The 25,120-nt window shown below is 41.6% G+C and overlaps 1 protein-coding gene across 13 annotated transcripts in view; it reads right to left on the bottom strand.

Moving 5' to 3' along the window:
• The window catches only part of NCOA2 (nuclear receptor coactivator 2), a 358,377-nt gene that overhangs the window by 47,989 nt on the left and 285,268 nt on the right, over positions 1-25,120 (bottom strand). For 12 of the 13 annotated variants that reach the window (XM_079902510.1, XM_079902511.1, XM_079902512.1 and 9 more), the window contains 3 exons: positions 9,339-9,442; positions 5,116-5,293; positions 2,343-2,531 (listed from right to left, as the gene is read on the bottom strand). In XM_079902510.1, the coding sequence (XP_079758636.1) occupies positions 2,343-2,531; positions 5,116-5,293; positions 9,339-9,442 (471 nt within the window). Of the gene's footprint in view, positions 1-2,342; positions 2,532-5,115; positions 5,294-9,338; positions 11,482-25,120 lie in introns of those variants that run through there. The other variant, XM_079902509.1, reaches the window with a different exon arrangement.

The following is a 25,120-nucleotide window of genomic DNA, read 5'->3' as shown; positions in this document are numbered from 1 at the left end:
TACATTGATGGTTATCGTATCAGGCTTTTTTAGTGTTTCAGACAAGATCAAATGCATTTCTGACAGCACAACCTCGTAGATCAATAAGGGAGAGAGCGACGCAACACTGTGTACCTCCGCTCCTCCCCTGAAGTGGGAAGCAGCCGGGGGCGGATGAGCTCGGGGAGCTGAGGATAAACCGCTGAAGCCACACGACACACGTGATAAAAGCACATCCACCACACTAGAGTCCACCACCTGCAACCATGTCCCCAGCGGTGGAAAAGAGTGGAAGCCTTTCTTATTAACTGGCTGATAGTAGCAGCCAGCTGAATGCATAAGGCAAGCACACAAATGATGAAAACTAAATGCTGATACTCTGTCAAGGGCCTGCTCCTCGAGCTCTAGGTTCACCAAGACACAGGAAAACTAGATATACCTGCTACCCAACCATGTCAACGCTCCTACAGTGGCAATATGCAATTTAAAACGAAGTATACAAACAGTGTCTACACTCAGATTCGGAGAACAAATCCTAGAAAATGCAGTGTGTGCCAAGTTCAGAGTCTGGGCCATGGCTAGGTTCTCACACAGCTCTAAGCATTTATTCCTTACCCCACTTCAACTGTTTTATGTATCTGTGTTCACTTCTGGAGAACAGGGAGGATGTGTTTTATCTTGTAACATGCAGAGCACACTGCAAGCCCTTTCAACTTCAAACATGCTGGGGAAAAGGTCGATTTAAAAAGTCTCTTCATATCTTATGCCGCTGATTTATGATTGTTCACCTTTAAATTCGGGAAAGAAGTTCTTTAAATATATCCAGTAATAGTGAGTATCACAAAAATAAATGTAATCCTTGTCCTCAACATTAATAAAAGCTGAATTTTTGAGCACTTACTATGAGACAGACACCCTTCCAGCTGCTTTACAGGCTCCTGATTCAGTTAATCCTCTTAACAACTCTATGAGGCAGGTACTAGCATTATCTCCATTTAACAGAGGAGAATCCAAAGCACGGAGTTTCAGTAACTTGCCCAACATCACACAAAACTTTGGGGAGGCCAGGATTTGAATGTGAGCGCACCATGCCTCAGAAACCCTACTCTTACGCTACACTGTGGAAACATTCGGAATCAGATTTTAAATGTACGAAGATGTTTAAATAAATATATAGCACAAAATCGTAAGTCAGCTCCGCTGCAGGACACGGCTTTAGAATATTATCACAGATGGATGCGTTAGCAACACGTGCTCTGTCGCACACAGGAGAATAAAATCGCTTGACATTCCATATCTATGTAAAAATTTCATTTTGAAAACTATGTATCATCTGTGACAGCTCTATTAACGTCCTTTCCAATAACATTTAAATTAAAAATTACTTACATATTTTTTTAAAAGAGGATTAAATATCTAGTATTGAATGCCAACCATGGTTCAGGCATGTTCACTTAAGCCTTATTACGCTGTGATACTGGAATTGTTGACTTCACTGGTTAAGGGAGTACACGGATGTTCAGAGGTCGAGAAGGCTGCCCAGAGTCAGAGCTGGCAAGCGGCTGATTTAGGGCCTGGCCTGCCTGATTACAAAGCCCACAGTGTTTCCACTGACTGATGGTTCTCGGCTCTTCCCCTTCTGCTACACACGCAGAATGCGCTCTTCAGCATTGTCCCATGTCACAGACAGTGACACTCGGCGGTGTGGAGTGGCTTGCTCGGAGGGCGTAGCGGGTGGACACTACGCCAGCATCTCTTGAAAGGGAAGAGCCTATGAGCTTACGGTTTGGAACCCTTCTCCCAATCCCCACTCCCGTCTCCATCCTCTCCTATCCTGGACGCAGCGTCCGTAGACAAACCATATGAAATCCATTCATCCCTTGGAAGTGTACGGAAGATGTTATTTGTACCATGTGTGTTTTTCTAGGGCGTGGCTCGGAGCTTGCTGTAGACATTCAGAGGGGCCTAGGATCCCCGAGAGGTTCAACACTAGTGGACGTGCGCCAGCAGGGTAGCTACTGGCCACATGGGGCTACTTAAATGAAAACTTAATAAAATAGACAATTTGGTCCCCAACTGCATTATTGATATTCCAAATGCTCAGTAGCCACATGTAACTAGTGGCGGCTGTGTTGGACACTGAAGACACGTAACACTGCCATCATCACAGCAAATTCTACTGGATCGTGCTGTTTTAAAGAGTTCACAATTTTTGTGATAAATTCAATTATTAAGTAGGCGAAAAGAACAAAGAAACTGCCTCTACATTTTTCTTTGTGTGGCCTCTAATTTCAGATTATTAAGTGTGAAAGAAGTAGCACAGGAATACATGATGTAACATATCCCAGAGATGTGGCCCCTACCTTCTCCTTCTTCTTTGATGGACTTTGGTTGAGAGACAGCAAAGCACTGCATAGTTTCATATTTCTGATGTGCTTCCTGGTTTTCATGACCTTCCTCTTCTGAATCAGGTAAAGGTTTTACCAGCATCCGACAATTGAAAGTATGGCTGTTCCGCCTGGGAGGTTCGCCAGACCAAGCTCCCCCGTTCACTGAGCAAAAGGCAAAAGCAACCCGACAGTGTAAAGAAACTAGCGTCAGACTGGCTTCTGCCTAATTATCAGAACGATGTAGGAAACATATGGTTATCTTACTTTCATATAGTGCTTATACTTTTCTAAGTAATTTCAAAATCTAAAGGGGAAAAATTATTGGGTTAATTCTTGGGAATTTCAAATGTCTTTTACACACTTCTTACTCTTCACCATGACTCTTCCCCTTCAAGTGCAGGCCCTGATTACTGACCAGCCCCCTCTTACCCATCTAACCAGATCTTTCATGTTGCCCAGCACAAGCCTCCCTGCCATCACCTTCCATACCCAGTCCCACGTGGATATCTTTGCACCTGCTACCCTGTCTAAAAGGTCAGGCTGCCTCTATGTCTCCCATCCACATGTACTCCTGCTCTAAGGCTGAGATCCTTTAGGTACTTAACCAACTGCTCTAGGCATCCCACACTGCCTCTTCTTACTGACCTTTCTTTCCTAAAACTTAACTGAAATTTTACTGTATATTCTGTAACTTGGCTGTAGTTTTTTTCTTTTTTTGCTTCATGCGTATTTCTTCATAAGACAGAGATGATCTTGAGGATACACTGCTAATGTCATTTATTTCTTTTCAATGAAATACTACTTCACATGTCTTCTATTTTAGTATCAATACTTAGAAACATATATATTAATTCAAGAAAAAGATGAAAGAGAAGAAAGCCCTCTTTTTTGGGGGGGGGAGATGCATTAGAGAAATCAAAGAGAGAAATAAAATAATGACTGATTTTGAGAATTTAAGGGTGTTTACAGATCACCAGATCAGCTTCCTCATCTACAGGCGAGAAAACTGATGTGCAAAGAAATATTCAGCTTCTAGAAGAGCTGGAGTCAGAACCGACCCTACTTCTCACTTTGGTGCCCTTTTCTTTACTGTCGCTTGTGTTTTACCTAAAAGATATTAGAAAAAAAATAAAAATAAAAATAAAAGATATTAGGACCAGCAGGACGATGAAAGAGGGGGATCAGAAAAAAGGGCCAGTCATAAGACAAGCAAATGCACTCTCAAAAAGTCACTAGTTAGAAAACGCTTAAAAGGACACCTAGGTGAACACAATGCTAACCCCACAAGCACTGGGCTGTAGAGGCAGAAAGAAGGAAACAAACCCTAGAGAGAAAAAGGAAATATCAAGTGAACTACAGGAGACTGTTTTACAAGGAGGAACCATAGCTAGCTTTATACAGACATTTGAGAAGTGTATTTTACCATGAGCATTCTTAAAAGCTTATTTACATAATGAAGACCACATAGAGTAATCAAAGAAAAAAGTTCTTATTAACTCAGGTTAATACGTAATTTGAAAGTATAAAAAAGTACAATATAAAGTAAGGCAAAGAGCTCTTTAGACAAGTGAATTAATAATACTGAACTAATAAGTACAGGTCTTCTGAGGAAGTCATAAAATTACTGAAGAGATTTGAAAATACTAGTTACTTGAAATAAGACATCCCATTTTCTTGTTCGTTTACTAGAGAATATAATGGAAGGACCTCACACGAGTAGTCATAGACTTCGTATTACTGTTGCAGTCACTTTGAACAAAGGGTTGTGCTATTAAAGAAAAGCTAGCCACAATGAAATGTGAAAGGACCTTTTCCTATTTACCGTGGTAACCGTGAGACCAGCTAGCATAAACAGTTTTAAGAAAAGGAACAGAAATACTTGCTAACTCAGGACTTGACCTTATTCTCTACTAAAATATGCACTTCTTTTTACCCATGGAGACGTTCTCAGCATCATCAGCTTAAGTGAGAATATAAAAAAAGAGCCACCTAGTAAGTGGGAACAGCGATGCCCCAGAGCAGCCACTGAGGGGGGCCCGTGCTGTGAATCACCTGCTTTAAAGTACGGCCCTTCGGAACCACGGACACTCTCGGATAGCATCTCCAGGTCGAGATGAGGAAGACAGGAAGGGGAAGCAGGGAGCGGTGTGGAGGGGCGGTGCGAGGGGGTGCCTTGCCACCCGCAGAGCCACTGGGGAGTCTGTGAAGCCCCAGAGCCCATTTCGGGCTCCCAGGCTGGGAGCATTCGAACCTCCACACGCCACTTGTTCCTCAGCATTTTATTTTTAGAACGTCGTATACACCCACATCATACCCTTCACCAGCAGGACTCAAAATAAACTGAATCTCAAGCTCCTCGTGACCTTCTGCGTCTTAGGTTGTCACGGAAGAAAAGGACAAAGCAGAGCCTACGGGCACTGGATTGGGCGGGAGGAGATCGGCAGCTTCTTAAAAAACAACCAAATAAATCCCATGAAAACAGTTGCCATGTGCCTACTCTCCATCCGCATTATTTTTACTTACTTGAAATATAGGGTCAAAACGATCATTCATTCAAGACCAGTATCTACAGATGTCCTTTTCTGCCTGACCTCGAAGCTTACACAGTTAACACAAGCATCTCTAAAAAATTACCCAGTTACTCTTATCCCCAGCGGACAGAATACAGTTCTGTTTTCTGCCCTCTAGCCAAGACACTGTGCATGTGGGCAGGGGCTGAGGAGAGACCCAGAAGACACTCATTTACCTATGGACTTTGGCAGCAGGTTTTTGACGAATTCAGTGTGGTCCCCAACATGCAGGATGCTATATACGCTTTTGTTCATCAGCTCTTCCTGGTTATACCTTAGGTACTGTGTCACATTCTCTGAAACAAACACAACGTTGCCTTCCAGGTTCACTACAAAGAAGAACCCATCAAGGGCCTAAGGGAAGAGGCACAAATTGTGTTAGAAAGGAGGCAGCATAAAATCACATCCGACTGCTAGGAAGGGAGTGGCCCCTTTAAGGGAGACATAATTCACGTGTGGGGAGAAGAGTGATCTCTCTTGCTCCACTCCTATCATTCAGAAACAACTAACACATTTTCTCTTGCTGAAATGAGTCCATCTTAGTAAGTGGGAGAGAGCCTACATCAGGGTTTCTTGTCACAAACTAAATGACAAACACTCACTTTGTTAATTAATCAGGAGATAACTACTGCCACGTAAAAGTATACAGGCATTTATCTGCATTTTCCAAATGAGACTGATGTACTCCGTAGGGCCGAGAACTACTTTTCTGCTAGTGATCCAATACGGACTCATTTTTTTGTACAGTTCCTCATGGAATACAATGGGAAGGAGAGGTCATTGATAATTTTCCCTCAGTTTAAGGATAAACGCCAAGGAAAAAAATCAAAATTTTACTACCTTTAAAGCTTCCAAGGCTTAAGCGAAAAGAATCGAAGGTGATCTGAGACCTTTTAAGGAACGCCAATCCTTTATTGTTTGGTGTAAATGGGGAAAGGGTCTGGGAGGTGTGTGTCTGATGTGACAAACTAGTCTTCCCGGGGACCTCAGGCTGAGATACAGCCGGCACTGCCCTGAGACTACACAGGGCCTTGAGGTTTAGGTTTCTAACAGTGAGGACTGGAAAGTTAACTAATCACGCCTGGCTCTATTACTTGTTCTCCAAGTTGTCAAGATGCAGGCTCCTAAATCACCCAGATAGCAGTAGCACTTTTCCTGTGATGGGTGCATAGCTCACTTTGCTGTCATTCCAAAACAGATTAGGGAAGGAGGTGAAGGACCTAGGATCATTTCAGGAAATAAAGAGGATAATAATAGATACAGACGCGTTTACTGAGCCTTAAACACACAGTGTCGCTTTAATATTTACAATTCTGGAAGGAATGGTTTCCCTTTTCCAATTCACAGAGGAGGAAAAAAACTGAGACGCAAAGAGGTTAAGGGATTCGCCCAAGCTCTTGCAACTAGTCAGCTGGGTTGCAAATCCAGGTGGATGTGACTCCAAAGCCCATGCTTTCAACTACCACTCAGCACAGTGTTCTCCAGTATTTACCCAGCCCATCTTCCTATCATGGTCGCCTGGGTGATGCAAAGGCCAGGAGCTCAGTGAGTTTCTCTTGGTTCCTCCTCCTTTTTCTTTTTGATCCTCACTTGTCAGAGCTGTTTCATGGATCAGGGGAGTGATCAGGACCAGAAGAGGCTTGTTGCTGATCAGGCAGTGGTTGGACCAGGACCACGTGGACCACACAGTGCATGCCAGTTTCTTCATGCTGTGTATTTACTACTATTTTCACACGAATGTTACATGGGCACACCGGTATAATGAAGTGTATGAATGGGACATAAAGCGTTTACTTTTCCTCTAGTTTGTTTTTTCCTTAAGTTATTATTTAGCAGGCTCCTATTTTGTGAGCTTTCTTTGAATATATTCCATCTTTAATTCTATTTTCATGACAAAACTAAGCGCTCTCTCAAATTAGAACTGACCATAAGGCACCAATGAAAAGCTCTTAAAAATATATATTTAAAAAAAACACCATTTGGTTTTAAGTTTTTCTTAAATGTTCAGTCAGGTTTTCCCAATGGTATAAACAATATGCAGGGCAAAGCAAGACTATGTGTAAACAGCCTTCCACGATAGGTTGGCATCAACTGTTGGAAACCTTGTGTGTGTGTGTGTGTGCGCGTGTGTATGAACCGGTGTGTGTGTGTGTGTGTGCGTGTGTGTGTGTGTGTAGGACAGGAAGTCAGTTGATTAGTTATATACCAAATGGACTTTTAAACTCACTGTTTAAATACACATTCAACAGGGATTGTCATAATTATATTACCTACTGTTCACTTTTGGAAGTGCATGTAGTTTCCTGCTGCTTTGTACCATGCTAAAAAGACTGACTGTGGCATAATATAACCGAAAGATGAAATTCTTTCATCTTATAAAACTGTTTGTTTTTTTAAAGCTCACTATGATATGCTCTGATGAAAAAAGCTGACATTTGGTTTTGTTGCCTAGCAACCACTATGCCATGATGTAAGCATGAGTGTGCATCTATGCCTAGAACGGCTCAACGAGAACAAGTTTTCTCCGTTTAGATTATTACATGCAAACAGGGATAAAGATGCAAATTCAAACCTTAAGTCTCTAGATTCAAAGTGTTACCTCTCACACACTTAGCACTGAAGTCCTGCTGAACAGGTGCTTGCTCAATGCACTGAATTCTCAGAAGACTATTTTGAAACAGTGAAAATGTGGATTTATTTGATCTTACGAGATAAGGTCCACTGATATCTAGCAATCTGATTTCTGCAATTAGTGAACTTACTCTCAAAAGGCTTGAGTCATAGCCTTGTAGTTACTGCAAGCATTTCTTTTTAGAAGCCTCAAAAATCTTCCCAAGAGTTTCCACCCTACTTTAATTTTCCCCCATATAAGGAATAAGCACAGATATATGGGCATTTCCTAATGGTAAAAATTTAGATTACCATCATTTCCAAATGAATTTTGTTTCTAGTTCCTTCATCTAATTCTAAATAAACAGTCCACCTAGTTAAGAGTTTTCTCATCTGCTTCTAAGAACCAAGTGGGAAGTAGCACTCTCTGGCCTTCCACTGCCTTGTGAATTCTGGAAAATCAGGTTAAGTGTGTTTTTGCTTTTTCTCTAAAAATTGTTGTTAAATGTTTTCAAGCCAGTGATAGAAGAGATATACGCAGGGCCAATGTGGGGTCATTTAAAGTCTTTTGGCCGGCAAGGTCCGACCCAAGGAATGAATTCTGTCATTTCTAAATATAAAGACCGGGTCAGACAAGCTTTACATTTCTTCTGTGTCCCCCCACCCTCCTCCGATTATATGGCAGATTTTCACAGAATTAGATTTTCTAAAAATAAAAATCATCTTATGCACCAACCGAAAAAAAAGGGGCAATTATTGGTTATCTCTGCTTTAAAAATCCTAATTTCTTATATACGTGCAGCTGCTGCAAGTTAAGTGCTTCTACAGTGGCAATGCTGCAGAGCTTCTGGCCATGTGGTAATTTTCAATCTCATCATATCATCAGCACAGTAAATTATCCTGAGAACTGACATAATTTATGTCTCAGGGCTCCTCTGCTTCTTGTTATATATTCACTGACATTTTTTCCCTGATCTTACCGTAGCCTACATCTTAAATTTTAATTCTGGAAGAGGTACAGCAAAGGACTTGGTGTTTAATACTGTACCGGTTAGTAAAATAAGAAAGCGGGACTTTACAAATTCTAGATAGTAGTCCGGTCATAAAACTTCCTAAAGTTGATAAAGAAAAGGCAGTTACGACAAACCATTACACTTACGAGTTCTGCCTATTCCTTCAATTTTCGTCTTTATGAAATCAATAAACTAGTTGAAGTAACATAAATAAAAAGCGTAAACTTCCTTTTTAAAAAAATCTTTGGCTGCACCATGGGGCACGCGGGACCTTAGTTCCCTGACCAGGGATGGAACCTGTGCCCCCTGCAGTGGAAGCACAGAGTCTTAACCAGTGGACTGCCGGGGAAGTCCCGAGTAAACCTCCTTTTGGTCCTCAAACTTTAACCTGTATATATAGGCATATGTACATGCATATATGAAAATCTAAGAATTCTGGGAACGTTTCAAACCACAACAATATCACAGAATTTAACAGGACTTGTGAACGCGGTTTTCCAAAATGAATGCTCAACTGACAGTTAAAGTTGGTCAAATCTGTATTCTAATCCACTTGATTTAATTCTGTTTTATCAATTTGAAACGTATATAAGCTGGAATTTGGAGTAAAATCTAGATACATAGTATTAATAGTAAGCTCAAGAGGTCAGCAGTATTTCAACTTTAAGAGTGAAAATTAAGTGTGGATTCTCCTTAAATTACATTCACTTGAAAATTAAATGGGATAATGGATAAACAACATTGTAAAATACAGAACCAAAATGAGGGTGCACTACCTCAAGCATCATAGGCCCTAGTGCATCCTTGTCGATGACACCCTGCCCGGTAGATGACACGTCTGACTTCTGCACTTCATCTATGTTGGCGGCTGCTGCTTTCTCTGCAACAAACACAAGTGTGAATTCAATGGCAGTGCTATTTCAAGGACAGAGTGACACAGAAACATTTTTATTGTAATGATTTCAAAAATCTCCAGTGGGATCAGAGCCAGCTATAAAAAAGTTAGAGTACATCCCCACCACCACTGCACAGGAGAAACTGCTGGAAGCCGGAGCTGGAACATTAACTTTTCCCCTCCAGAACCTGTGGCTCAGCCCCTTTCATGCTGCCGATAAAATGAGTTTAGGGGTTTCATGCCAGTCCCTGACAAGCATTTTTTTTCTAGATTGCAAAACTGCGCTATACTGCAGCACAATTAGTGCCGCCTGCAGAGATTCCCCGAGCTGGGATGACCCGGGGCCTGTTGTTCAGGCTTCGGGAAAGAAATCAAAGATGCATTTGAAGAAGGAATAAAAACGCGTCCTGACCACTGTGGTTCTTCCCACGTGACACTCCCCTGGCTCTTGTACTGTCCCACCTCTTGTCGCCTTCACATTTAAAGTAAGCAGAAAGACTGGCCCCTGTCTGGTGGAAGGTGCTTGACGAGGTAAGGCAGAGAGAGCGGCACCCTATCAAGCACTCGGAGAATTTCAACGGATGCCCTTCTACCTAGTCCAGAGGTGTGGACTAAAATGTCTCCCCACGAGGCCTGGGAAGACACTCCATCATGGAAAAGTCTCACGGAGGAAACAGATGCACAGTCATCAATATATATATGCAAACGGGTTATTTCAAGAACACCAAGGAAAGTTTAAGGCACAACAGATACATCCCAACAACTTGCTAGGAAATGACACAAAACAATGTGTCAGTTATTTGTCCTGAATAAATTATATCCTTGTTTACACTGCATGTTATCATTGTAATTAAATGCAAGTAAAGAAAACTGTAAATCAATTTAGTACTCAGAGTCAACTTGCTTTCATGAACTTGGTAGACTTGGCTTCCTTTTTTTTCATAACAGAAGATTTTACACAGTATTTTGAAAACCTGTAACGTTTAATTTGTACCTGGGAACCTAGAAAGTAGTTAGGAATTACATAGGCCCTCCAAATCTTGCCGCTCTCTGATGGAAAACGTCCACATGCATATTTATCAGTGGAAAAGGGAAGAAGGCCTGTGTAGTTCAAGTCTAAGCTCAGCCACTTAGTACAAGTCAGAGCATGTCATTTCAACTTTTTAAGGCCTTAGTACCTGCCTTCTCGCATCACGGCCTGTGACAGGAGTAAATGGGATGATGTGTAAAACATACTTTAAAAACCAGAAAGGAGTTTACAGATGTAACTTACTACTAGCATAGCTGTCTTTTTAAAAAAATCTTTTTTTAATTTTTAAAATTCATTTTTATTTAGAAAAAATTTTTATTTATTTATTTAGCTGCTCTAGGTCTCAGCTGCGGCATGCGGGTTCTTCGTTGTGGCATGCGGGATCTAGTTCCCTGACCAGGGATCGAACCTGGGCCCCCTGCATTGGGAGCGCGAAGTCTTAACTGCTGGACCACCGGGGAAGTCCCCCTATCTGTCTGTTTTTTTTTTAAATTGGAGTATAGTTGCTTTACAATGTTGTGTTAGTTTCTGCTGTACAGCAAAGTGAATCCGCTGTAAGTATACATATATCCCCTCTTTTTTGGATTTCCTTCCCTTTTAGGTCACCACAGAGCACCGAGTAGAGTTCCCTGCGCTATGCAGTACATTCTCATTAGCTATCTATTTTATGCATAGTAGTGTATATATGTCATTTATTAGCTCTCCCTTACTTAGTTCCAAATGCAGAATTTAGAAGCAGAGAGTATCTGTTTTCTCAATGACTCTGCGACGTTCCTGATTCACCTGCTTAGATCTGAAGAATTGTGACCAGCTATAAATAGAGATATAACTCGTCTGATAGCCTTTATAACTCGGCACGCGAGGAAGGATCTGTTAGGCCTCACTTCATTTCTTTCCTTGCTGCCCTCCCTAGCTCTTGACTGTAGGTCCCTTACCTTATCTGCTGGCTTGGTCTCAGCCCAGTTCCTCAGCCAGTCTTAACTGAGGCAGGCAGCACCTCAGGTTCTTCAGACACTTACTGCACATGTTCTCCCCATCCTCTCCCCCCGCCCCATCTTCCCAGAATCTTTCTCACCATCAAGTAAACGCACGTGGGGCAGACTCCCACGCCCCGACCCCCGCTGCTGCTAGTCACTCTGTAAGGCTGTAGATTTCAGTGTCTGCTCACTTTCCCACACGAGTCCGGGGACAGGACTGGCACCATCAGCTGCTGCTTCATCTACTCTGCCTCTAGTTTAACAGCCCTGCACTGTCGGGGGTCTGGGCAGGCTTCAGGCCTAAGGATCCCTGAGTTTCCTTAATACTGAATCTTAATACCCATGTAACAGATATTATAAATGTACACGGTCCTACTGCATTCTCATTTATTTACTCTTTGTCTGCGGTGTTGTGGCATTCGGGGTGTAGGAACCGTGTGCTAACACCCTGCAGTCTGAGTAATTCTCAGCCTTTCGTTGGCCTCCCAATCATTCACAGGGGCATCGTGCTCCCATCAGCATCTTCGGTGGTAGCAGTGACCCTCAAAGCGGGGTGGTGTGCCTGAGAAGACCTCCCCAGGGAAGGTCTATCAGATCTGCAGATTGAAAGGCCTTCTTCGCACAAGATTCTGCTACATCTTCTTGGAAGGTATCATTTCTCCTCCCCTCCTGCAGTGAGAACCCCAGCCCAGGAAACAGTACACTATCCCCACCAGGAGTAGCCTTGGTGGATCCTCAGTGGCCAGCACCATCCCTACGTCAGAGTAGGTTTTCACTGAATATTTGGTTGCTGACTGATGAGACCAGACCCACTGCTGGCACTGACCCCCAGGAATGCAGGGGCAACTAGAATCGATGGTGGTGGGGAAAGGAACTGATATTCCCCTTCAGGCCCACTGGCCCTCCAGGTGCAGGGGTCAGCAATATGGGGAAAGGGTCTCCTGAGGAGAACTGGGCTTAAATGATGAATCATCTTGTCTTGCCTCAGTCATTAACTTTCAAGGCATCTCATATTCTTGCAGGCTCCCAGGTCCTTCCAATCCTTCCACTGTTACAACAGGTGGTGTTATTCTTCTTAAAGAAAGGACTGGGACTTCCCTGGTGGCACAGTGTTTAAGGATCCGCCTGCCAATGCAGGGGACACGGGTTCGAGCCCTGGTCCGGGAAGATCCCACATGCCGCGGAGCAACTAAGCCCGTGCGCCACAACTACTGAAGCCTGCGTGCCTAGAGCCCATGCTCCGCAACAAAGACAAGCCACTGCAGTGAGAAGCCCGCGCACCGCAACGAAGAGTAGCCTCCACTCGCTGCGACTACAGAAAGTCTGCACGCAGCAACAAAGACCCAATGTGGCCAAAAATAAATAAAATTTTTAAAAAAGAATGGACTTAATTTAGATTAAGGTGAGGCAGAGTGAGATAGGAGGCAAAAGGCAGCCCCATACCTATCACTGATCACTGGAAAACATTAGGCTATTTGTCATATGAGATTCTGATATCACAATAGTAATAAATTATGGTTTTCTGTGGCGTCTATATTAATGCCTCATTTTATGGCAAAATAAATACAAAATAACAATGTTTGTATAACCCATTTCTGAGTCCTTTCTTAAAAAAATTAAAGTATAGTTGATTTACAATATTACATCACTTTCAGGTGTACAACAGTGATTCAATATTTTTATAGATTACACTCCACTTAAAGTTATTATAAAATATTGGCCATACTCCTTGAGCTATACATTACATTCTTGTGTCGTATTTATATTTCCCAAGCCTTTAAAAGACAATCAATATACTTTGTGAGATGTTGGCAGTTTGAGGATCTGATCATCATTCTGAAGACCCCAAAGTTTCCTGAATTCATTAATTAATATTTTGTGGAATTAAAAAGATTCAAACTTGGAAAACTCCATCATGCAGGTTCCTAAACACTGATAAACTTTCAGGTCAGGGTATTCTAAATATTCTAGCGACGTGTTCAGGCACTGAATTTTTGACTTTTATCGGAAAGTAAGAATGAGGGACTTCCCTGGTGGCCCAGTGGTTAGGACTCCGCGCTCTCAATGTAGGGGGTGTGGGTTTGATCCCTGGGCGGGGAAGTTCCGCATGCTGCATGGCACAGCCAAAAAAAAAAAAAAAGAAAAAGAAAATATGAAGAATGACATTGTATCTGCATAGCATTTTCTTTCATCTTTAGGAATCTACAGATCAGGTATAATTTAGGGCAAGGGCCTAAAATTTAATGTAAGAGATGACTTAGAGGGGATAAAACATGTGTTTGGGCTCTACTGTAAAGCCTGGACAAAAATAATTATCATCCTGAAAAACTGTAATAATAAAACATGTCCTTTTTTCCTCTTTATAACATTCAACTGAAAAATCTTCCAAAGGAGAAAAGCGGCAGCTAACGAGCAGTCACAGAGAATGCGGGGCTGGCATGGGGAAATCGCCCAGGTACACTGTCCACGTGTCTGGATGTCCTGCTGTGTGTCTCACTCATGTCTGTGGTGCAGAGGGAGTGACAGATCCTCGTGGGCTGAGAGCTTACATCCAGCTGCAGGGCCAAAGCACTGACAGCTGAGCCAAATGAGAAGTGAGGGCTGAACTGTGAGGAACTAAGTTCACAGAAGGGATAAAAAAGGCCGGACATAGCTGAAAATACTTCACATCCATGGTAGTCGAACTGGATTCTGCAGGATTCGTGAGCACATGGCAAGAGCCATGGACGTGTGGCATCCCTCCCTGAGCAAATCTCAGCCTGGCCTTTGAAACCAGTGTTATGGAATAATGGCAAAAAGATTGTCTAAACTGGAATTCTAGGAATCTGACTCAAAATGAAAACAAGAAAAATGTTTCCCAAGGTCAATCTGAAATTGTGGAACGTGCGCTGGAAAGAAAACTCCAGATGAGACCATTGATTATTTGCAAGAGAACTTTTAAAATGTTCAATATTTATACAACACTATTCATATATTTATTAAGAGACTGGGAAATGTTCACTACTCACAGAGTAAAGAAAACAGGGTGAAGAATTTAGGGCCCTTCACGCCTATCCTCACTAAGTGTTTGTATATATGCATTTTCCTGCTAATTTGTCATCTATTATTCGATTCTGTATTAGATTTGTGCTTTGGCTATTTCTCAGTATTAGAATATCAATAATATGAAGTGATAGAAAATACCCAGAAATATGGCTTTACCAATGTAATTGGAATCTAAATTAAACTGGCCATGAATTTATATTACTTGGGTACTTTTCATGAAGTACTACCTCTGTATAATGTTCATTTGGGCTTTGAAATTAAATAGGAGGAAGAAAAGAACTCCTTTGAGATATACTGTTATGTTAACCGGACATATATTGGTATTTTGATGGAGCATTTCAAGAATGAGTATGCTATTTTTATGTCCCAGATATAAATAAGCTTAAATCCTTAGATATATTTATACTTCTGTAAGGAAGAACAGCATTACTATACTAAAACATACTATTTAATATTTTTAAATTAGGCAGTTTTCTCAGCGGTCACAAATTATATTTACTTTTCTATATTTTGCAACCATTAACCATAAAAATATATTCTGTTACAAAAATATCCTTCAGTAAACTCAACAGTTTACTGAAAGATCATCCCGGAATTTCAAATGATCAAAACCTTATGAAATCTCATTATTACAGATGGAACTCTTAAATCGAAAAAAGAGACGATAAAATTTAATTTTCAGAGCCTACAAAAAGATTTCGCCCCCATGCCCTGACTTCCATTTCTTCCTCCTGCACTTTGACCATTAAAGTTATTCTTTTTAGATAAAGAATATGACCTAAGAGAATAACAATGCAAACAGTAATTCTGTCCTTTTCTTCCTCACTTCCCCAAAGACAAAAATACCATGAAATAGCTCTGATCTTTTAAACAGCCCAGCTTTACAAATGCAAAGCTTTGACTGGAGAGACTGTCCAAGGATGCCCTGTCATCTCTCTCCTAGGGCCCCCTCCCTCCTGCTCGAGCAGTCCCATCTGGTCCCTTCCCCCATTTGCCTGCGCTCCAGAAATCCAATACCAATTAATTACATTTCCAGTTTCAGAGCAAAGAACAAACCCCATCTCTTCAGGGACCATGTTAAGATGAATCATACCACAAACTGGGGGAAAATCATTAATATTATATGCCATATGCTTTTCTTTATAAGTGGTTATTATTTGTGTTTTCTCTTCGAACACAGAGAAAGGCAACTAGGGAAGTGTTTAATCTCTAGATATTTAAGTGATTTAAAAATACATAGAAAAGGGCTTCCCTGGTGGCGCAGTGGTTGAGAGTCCGCCTGCTGATGCAGGGGACACGGGTTTGTGTCCCAGTCCGGGGAGATCCCACATGCCGCGGAGCGGCTGGGCCCGTGAGCCATGGCCGCTGAGCCTGCGCGCCCGGAGCCTGTGCTCCGCAACAGGAGAGGCCACAGCAGTGAGAGGCCCGCGTACCGCAAAAAAAAAAAAAAAAAAAAAAAAACATAGAAAAGTAAAATTTAAGTTTCCTGGTGAGAATAGAAAAACAAATCAGAAACTGCGATTCTAGCCAAAAATTTATTTATTCTTTAAAAAAGTACACTTAGGGAATTCCCTGGTGGTCCAGTGGTTAGGACTTGGCGCTCTCACTGCCGAGGGCCCGGGGTCTATCGCTGGTCAGGGAAGTAAGATCCCACAGGCTGCGAAGTATGGCCAAAAAAAAAAGTATACTTAGCTACTTTTAAAGTATAAAGTGTTTTTTTTTTTTTTAAGACCTTTACATGTTCTAGAAGAACATCATTTATTGAGTTTTGGTAACTCAGTGAATCTTACAATATTAGAAGGTCTTGTCTACTTATTCGGCAGGTGACCTGAGAACATACACTCACAGGGCCTTTCTGCCCTGTGACCAGAAACAAGAGTCCTGCCTCCTCACAGGGATGCCAGGCAGGGCTCAGGGGACAGCCGCGTAATTGTTCTAATTCCAGCAGCAGTGGTGGCGACCACCAATGACTTAGAAACCTAAATGCTGTTTAATGCCTGCCCATTGGAGGGACAGGGTGATATGGCCATGATTAAAGAGGTTTATCCTCTTTCTTTTCCTTCTCTTTAAAAAAATCATCTGAAGAGGCCATGGAAAACTTGTGGAAATCAGTTTATCTTTAAAAAGTCAGAATTTGAACAAATATCAATCATTTACTCTGAAAAATACATCAACTGAAAGATAAAAAAAAAAAAAGGAAGATAAGCCACAGGGTATTTACATCTATACATGGAAAAAATTTTAACACGGCCCATGTTTAGACCTCCCTGACGTGTAACAAGTAAGAGCTTAAAAGTTGTTTTGATGTTTGGTCAAGCATGAGGAGAGTTGCTTTTATGGACTAAAATGGAACTAAAATGGAACCTGAGACTTTATGCGGGTTTTATAATTAATTCCACTGCTCCAAAATGAGTAAAATCACTCACCCAGATACCTATCAATTCTTCAGTAGACTGACGTCAAACACAAGTCTAATCACCTCCACAACAAATTTTAAGACTCTAGTGGGAATACATCCACAATTTCCACCTTTCCCTGCATTTAGGAGCTGGATGATTTCAGGTGAAGTGACTGTCAAACCCAGCAGCACTGGGACCCACGCAGAGCAAAGAAGTCATTGAGACGACGACAGGCAGTTTCTGGCCAAGCACTACAGATAAAATATTACAGGGAAAGTGATGCAGCATCTCAAAGGTTCTGGAAGGTAAAACCAGAGAATTATGCATCTGCACCCAACTAAAATTAGAAAAGCTGCCATCTGGCTCTGTGAAGCCAGCAGCACATTCTTATTCATTAGGAAGCATTCTGCTAACATAAAAACACAAGGCCCTTCCTGTGCTCTCCAAATGTGTTTATCTTTTCAACATTAATGCACTATATATCATCGGGCTGCTGAAATCTCCTGCCGTGCATATTAAAGACGCACAGCTGCACTTTCTTTGGGAGTGGGAGGAACCTCAGCTCCAAGGCACCTCCCTCTCTTTCTGACACTGAGCTTGGCATTACCACATCATGGTTTCCCTTCAGCACCAAGAAATGGCAAAATGAACCAATCTCAAGGCTACCTCCACCCAGCAAAATCCCCACACTCTCTGCTTCGGAGAAAGCAGTGTGCCTGGTTTCGTTTTCATCAATGGTGAGGCATGACTGCTTACACAGAACCAACCACCATGCCACAAGTTTGAAATATGCAGGCCCTACTTTGAAAATTAATGTACTGCACGGATCAAGAGAGAAAACAGCAACCAGAAAAGATTCTGGGTATAACTGGCTAGAAGATGCTTTTGTCTGTAAGAACTATCATCGACTCTGCTATTACCAACGTACCATTTTATTTAGTACCCCACTTCAATACTACCTATCAATACCCAGTGTATTGATAGGTAAAACAGACAGTGGATAATGTTTTGTAGTAAGCCATGCACGTATGTAACAATTTGTCCAGAATCTCCTTCTTGTACACAATCTAAATATGTCTATGAGGTAGGAGTTTAAATTTAAAGACAGACCATGGAAGGAAAAAAAAAAATCAGATACACAGTAAACCACATCAACAGTGAAAAGAATCTTGTTTAAATCCATGGAAATACGGCTTTGGAAGTACTGCAAGTGAATCAACCGAAAGGCGACAAGCACATGTCATTAAACCTTGGCTGTCAGGATTCATTCATTCTCCAATGTGAGCACAGTGGTCTCTGCTTGCATCTTCTCTAGCAATGGCTATTACGAGATGAGGGCAAAATAAAATATGAGAACTGCTTATTTCAAGTTAAATCTAATTCACTGGGCGCTGCTAAGGTTTTAGGAGTTATCTGAATGAGGAAATGGAGGAATCATAATTTGCTTAGAAGGCTGAAAGTTAAGACTGAGACCACATGAAGGTAGGAAAAAAAATCAATAGGTGAGAAAAATGAGAAGTGAGGTGAAGTTCGAATTCAGCACTCATTCAGAAAATTTAAGGGCAGCCTCTCAAAGGACCAAACTAAAAATGTTTCATTTCTCTCAACTACGTATGTTAACTCAAGCAATGCCAACAAAATTATACCACAGAAGTGTGTAAAGTTTCCAATAAACAGGTTAAAATATGGAAATTATATGAAAAGTTGTTTCTAAAATCCTTAAGAAGACTTTGGTCTAAGTCATATAAATATTCTATCTTGCAAATCATTATTCTGTTTATCAGCACAGCAGAACTCATCTCCCAACAGTTCTCCCTTACGCCCTGGCAATATTTATTCTCTCTCTCCCCAGATTTCAAGTATTAATAATTTCAAGTATTTTCTGACTGTTGCATCTGCACAAGACACCCTTCCACCCATTCTCTTTGAAGACCCCATCACTGTTCCAGAAGCTCCCAACAATCAAGCTAAGCCCCTTCCGCTGTTTCTGCGATGCCTGGTGCCTATCTCCCCCTGACCCTGGCGCTGTGAGATGACTGATCTGTTTCCACATCTGTCCCGTTCACAGCGTTGCTGCCTTTGGCTACAGGAGAAGTCTTTTTACGCACTGTCTGGCACACAGTGGGTGCTCAATCATGTCTGTGTTGACACTGAACAGTTTTATAGCTGGAGCTGAAATTCAAGATATGCACAATCTATAAAACCCACAAATGCCTCTTCAGAGGGATCTATCTGGAAGAGCTTCAGTGCACACTTAACTTAATGGAGGTCTAGTCTGATTTTTTTTTTTTTAAATTATCTTTTATTTTAGGCTGCGTTGGGTCTTTGTTGCTGTATGCGGGCTTTCTCTAGTTGTGGCGAGCGGGGGCCACTCCTCGTTGCATTGCGTGGGCTTCTCGTTGCAGTGGCTTCTCTTGTTGCGGAGCACGGGCTGTAAAGCGCGTCGGCTTCAGTAGTTGTGGCGTAAAGGTATAGTTGCTCCGCGGCATGTGGGAATCTTCCTGGACCAGGGCTTGAACCCGTGTCCCCTGCATTGGCAGGCGGATTCTTAACCACTGCGCCACCAGCGAAGTTCCCTAGTCTGATTTTTGTAGTCAAAGTATGAAGTAGAAAAGGGATGAGAAAGAAGGTCAGACTGTAAGTGCTAAGGCCATCAGGACAATTCCCATGATGGTCAGGCCAATGGGGGCTGCATTAGGTGGGGAGAAAAGTCACTGACGCTCCTTCTACACCTGAGAGATGATGAAAAACAAAAGGGAGCAACTTTATTCATCCAGGTTATCATCTAGGAAGTTTCAACCTGCTCCATGAAGAAAGGGTAGATTGGGCATCATAGAAGTTTTTAATCAGACTCTGGGATTTTCCCAGCCATTCTTAGCTCTTAAGAAACTATAAACCAATCCAGGTAGATGTCTAAGAATCACCTATTTGCCCGGGGATCCAGGATAGAAGGGTGCTTTCATCAGATTTCTTCTTTTTTTTTAAAATTTATTATTTTTTTGGTTGCGTTGGGTCTTCATTGCTGTGCACGGGCTTTCTCTAGTTGCGGTGAGCAGGGGCTACTCTTCGTTGCGGTGCGCGGGCTTCTTATTGCAGTGGCTTCTCTTGTTGCAGAGCACAGGCTCTAGGTGCGTGGGCTTCGGTAGTTGTGGCACACGGTCTCAGTAGCTGTGGCTCACAGGATCTAGAGCGGAGGCTCAGTAGTTGTGGCGCAGGGGCTTAGTTGCTCCGCAGCATGTGGGATCTCCCCGGACCAGGGCTCGAACCCATGTCCTCTCCATTGGCAGGAGGATTCTTAACCACTGTGCCACCAGGGAAGTCCCTAAATACATCTTTAAAGTGAACCTCTAAATACTGTATGGCATGAAATCTCTCCAATTTAAGCAGGAGTGGCACTGAGTCATCAATCAGCTTTCCACAACTATTTACGGCAGCAGGCAATTAAAAAGACAAGGCTCAGCTTCACGCGGAAACTGACATGCTTCACCAGGCAGCAGGCGTGCAGTAAGGGTCTTAGGAACTTCAGAACCTGCATGTTTGAAAGCCCAGCAAAAGTGTGGACAAGAGGTGACCGCAATTTGCATGATGAGGTCAAGGTGAAATGAACAAAGACTGATATTTACAAAGACCCCTAAATTTGATACCCTGACTACCCTTTCTACAACGGAATCCTCTTCTTTCTTTGTGTATGGTCCCGTAATTCTCCAGTAAAATTTGTAAGCCAAGGGAAAAAAATTTCGTGATACTGCTGGTAATTTAGTAATTCTCTTGGATTTTGTATGTTATGTACTCTCAAATACAAAGATTATTTAAAGCAGTCAAATCCACTTGCAAGAAATTTTTAAAAGCCATCTTATTTAAAGTCTTACAGGGATGGCAGTCCAGTGGTTAGGACTCAGTGCTTTTGCTGCTGTGGGCCTGGGTTCAATCCCTGGTCGGGGAGCTAAGATCCCAAAAGCCGCATGCAGCGTGCCCCGCCCCCCAAAAGAAGGAAAGTCTGATGATTTTGTTCTCTAATAAAAGCTATGGAAAAGTCTGAGCCACAACTGAAAGATATACATACAGTGAGTGCCATGGCTATCTCACAGATTAAGAAAAAACAATATCCTCAGGAGGTTAATTATGATCATCTATACAGGCCATGGCATATCTCAAAATTAACTATCTAATTATAAATATGAAGAAGACATAATAGTAATTAAGTTACTCCCTATCAAATTAACTGGCTTAAATTAGCTTAAAATTACAGTTTTGTTTTACATATATTAGCCGTAAGAGATGTTTCCCCGCCATTCTACAACCCCTCAAATGACGAAATAAAATCGAGATGTATTCTTCCTATTTTCAGTTTTAATTATCCTGCTTAAGCTTTCACATGCTAGATGATTTCGTATTATGCTGTCACCAAGACTTCAGTAGAGTTCTACCCAATGGCATTTTGTAACAGGTTTAGCGTGAACACAGATGAACAGTTTGAATTCCAGCAATCTGTGTTTGGAAATCCTGCCTGCCGGGTGATGGCGTATAGTGAGGCAGACACATGACAACTGGGCAGGCCCAGTATTGAGAGCAGAGAGCAGAGGTAGCCTTTCTTCTGTAGACTGAAAGCCTGGACTGGAAGAGGATGCTGTACTCATACCATATGTAATTCACCTGCCTCTGAATTGGCAGGGGCAAGATACTGTCTTGGATTCGCATTTTCAAAAAGTTTTTAAATTGCATCAACGGACAGCGGGTTTCCCAGAGACTAGAATGGTGGCAGTTGTTAGGTCTGTATTGCTAAGGAAAATATTTGGCTGCATGTGGGCTTTCCTGAGAGCAAGTTAGTACATGACCTCAATCTTTTCCAAGCTTATCATAATGCTGTGAGGCTGTGCTGATTCAGCAAAGCAATCCATAATCGCTTGCAAAATGCCCCTGCCTCCCAGGGATGTTATGAGGCTTAATAAGATAACGTATGTGAAGAACTCTGAGCGCCACAGAAGAAAGGCGCTAAGTAATATTATTACTCTGCATTTATAATTACAAGCAGTCTTACAAAGACAAGAATCCAATAAACCTGTTTACAAATTACAAATAAAAAATACATTGAATAATGTAATATAAATAACTGTATAACAAAGAAAAATGTGAAATCATGCATGCTTAAAAAACGGAAAGGATAGACTTCATCAGGCTAAGTCAAGTGAAAAGAAATAGAAATAGACAAGTTTCCACTAAAGGAAAATTACACCCCTGTGATAAAACAGAATTGAATCAGAAACTTACAAGAGGGTATTTTATTGAAGTTATCTTGAGACGTTGCTCGTTAATGAATTAAATTCAGTATCATTTCTATGGTTTTTCTACCAATAAATTTAAATTAAAAAAAAATCAATGTCTGTATTAACAGTAATAAAATTTCTTCAGTTATCTATGGTAACACTGAAAACATAAATTTTCACTCTCATTGGGATAAAATATGAGTACTTTACCAAATGTAAATTTCTTTCCTTTTCAAATATTACAATAATGCTGCCTTTTTTTTTGGCCAATAGCGTTTGTCTCTTAGAAGGGAAACACCAGTTTTCTATCTCTGGACCAGCCCAAGCAGGGCAACATGACACACGAAAATCTACTTCAACTGGGGTATTTTCAAAAGAGCAGGCCAGGCATTGCTGGGTTCTTGGGTGCCACGACCTTTACTGGACAGGATTGAGGCCTTCTTGGTCCTTGGTCCCAGGTGTCATTTTCTCCAGGAAATCTTCCTGGAATCTCAGGGGAGCCAAATTTTTACCCTCTGTTCCTCCAAAACACAACCATAATATATATCACTTACTACACCATATGGAAATCATCTGATTTGATCTGGATCTCCTCAGAGTTCCCTCGAGACTGTGGAGTCCCTGAGCCAGGGGCTGTGTTTTTCATTTCTGCATCCCCATCATCTTTGCTTGGCCCATACTGACCCATGCAGACACTCAAGAGTTTAGCTGATCCATACTCTGGAGAAAACAGTGGAAAGAGCCCTCAAGTGCTCTGGGCAGGTTATACGGGATCAATTCCAAGCACACAGATGGTATAAGGGATTTTACTTTCTAATTTTTATTTGTAATTTTGTTTTCAAGAAGGTAGTATTTCATGTGTTTAAGGGAAACATAAACACGATATCAGACGGTGAGGATGCAAAGATAAAAAAAGATAAGCCTTGCCCTCCTGTGTGTGTGTGAGGCTCACTGCCATGGGGAAGTCGAGTGCTGAAATGGGGTGAGCACATTGTTTCTTTAAAGTGTTGTGGATTTATGCAATAAAAGAAAAATGAAATTTATAAATTTGTAAGTATTAGGAGGTTTTCAATTTACTTAGCTGGAAGACTCAGCTTATTCGGAGAGTAACGTTTAGGATACAGCATTGATCCAGATGCTGAATGAAGAGAGACTCTAATTATCTAAGATTTCACTAAGAATGCTTTCATCACAGACTGAACGTGGTAAGAGCTGATTACTTAACTCAAAATAAACTTCCATCAACACACCAGGTACAATGCATACACCTCAGGATGCTAACAGGGCCAAATTAGTTCTCCGAAGTATAGCAGCTCAAAAGAATTTTGGGAAATAAAAATGGGGAGGTTAACGATCTGCTATATTATCCTCTCAGGATAAACCCAACTGCCAAGGAAATTAGGACTTATAGGTCTCAAAAATTCAGGCTGAGAGCATACTCCACAGGAATAAAAGTAAGTTGTCCAAGTTTCCAAGTAAACCTGCTGGGTGAACTTAAAAGGGAAAACCCTACAATCACTTAACCACAAAAGTATCTCTCTGTAAGATGGGTTATGTATCTGTCCTTTCTAAGAAAAGCACGAGTCACTGAGTTAAGGAGTGAAGCTAAAATACATGAGTGTCTAGACCTCTCCTCTTCCTTATCCTAATATGCAAACCAGGAACTCAATTTTAAAACCTCAATTCCCAAAAGGGAGGATTAAGTCTAGTACATGGAAAGAACCTACGGGGCTCCTCAGATTAGTATACAGAAGAGAAGCACTACTAAGGGAGTTATCATAATCAACTACACCTATATAAATATTATAGTACTGTGACTCTGAACAAGAATACCTGGTATCAGGTCTTTACAGATCCTGACATTGGATCCATAATCTTTCAGGTTCATGATGGCCACCTCCCCCTATCCCTACACGCTGAGGGTCAATTTGGAAAAAATAAACTGTTCATAATTTGTATTTTTTTAAATATGAAAATAGCGTCATTGTGTCCTGTAGGCAACGGATGGGCAGTGAGTGTATTCTTACAATTCTGAGTAACTACTGTATTGAGAAGGTGGTTATTGAAGGTAAATCTGCTATTGCTTTGAAGCCACTAAGTAGGGACCAAAATCTCAGCAGAGAAGGAGAGAAAGACAAACAGATACAAGCGGGATGGTATGGAAGTTCGGGGGACCTACAAGTACCTCCCATGGGATCAAAAGAGATAAATTTAGGGTTTTCTAAAGACTGAAGAGGAAATTGGGAAGAAAGACAAAGCCTGAAATAGAGCTTCATTTATATTTCAAAGAACATCTGGCGCACAATTTATTATGAGTTTTAAAGACCTCCTTGAAAATCTGTGACTTTCCCTTTGTTACCTTCATTTTATCTGTTTCACTAGCTAAATAATTCCAGAATTGAACATTTGTTTCAAAGACAAGACATAAAAACCTGAATTTTGTGCTGCAGTAGATCAGGGGAAGAGAAAAAAAAAATCCCAGTAGAAATAAAGAGAGTGGTTAATTTAAAGAAAGACAGTGGAATGGGAGGCAGGTGAAGAGAAGGAAAGATAACCCTGGACCAGCGTTTCTGCTTTACTCTGCCAGCTCGAGTGCCTAGCTTTCAGACTCTCACACACCCAGGCCTGACCCTCCCCATCACCACAGGCCTGCCCTTCTGGAACTCTGCTCCTCTCATAAGCTTCTTGGCCAGTGGAGGCCTGGAGGGGGAAGGGTCCAGGAGAGCCTCCCAGGGCAGAAAGGAAGGAAGAGGCAACCATGCTCCAGGCCTCTGGAAATCCAGGATCCTCCCAGGAAATACACGCATGTGTTGACTGATTAGCCTCTACAGTACCCTTCACCCTGTAATAAATATCGGGTCAGTGGTTCCCACCTTTTGGGGTAAGAGAGCTCTTTTTTAATATCAATAATGTCCATGGAGCCTTACAGGACAGTTATCTATGCTTGA

This window comes from Stenella coeruleoalba (assembly GCF_951394435.1).
Source record: "Stenella coeruleoalba genome assembly, chromosome: 17".
Lineage (NCBI taxonomy): Eukaryota > Metazoa > Chordata > Mammalia > Artiodactyla > Delphinidae > Stenella > Stenella coeruleoalba.
The sequence above is the reverse complement of the archived record's forward strand: the minus strand, read 5'-3'. Positions and strand labels throughout refer to the sequence as shown.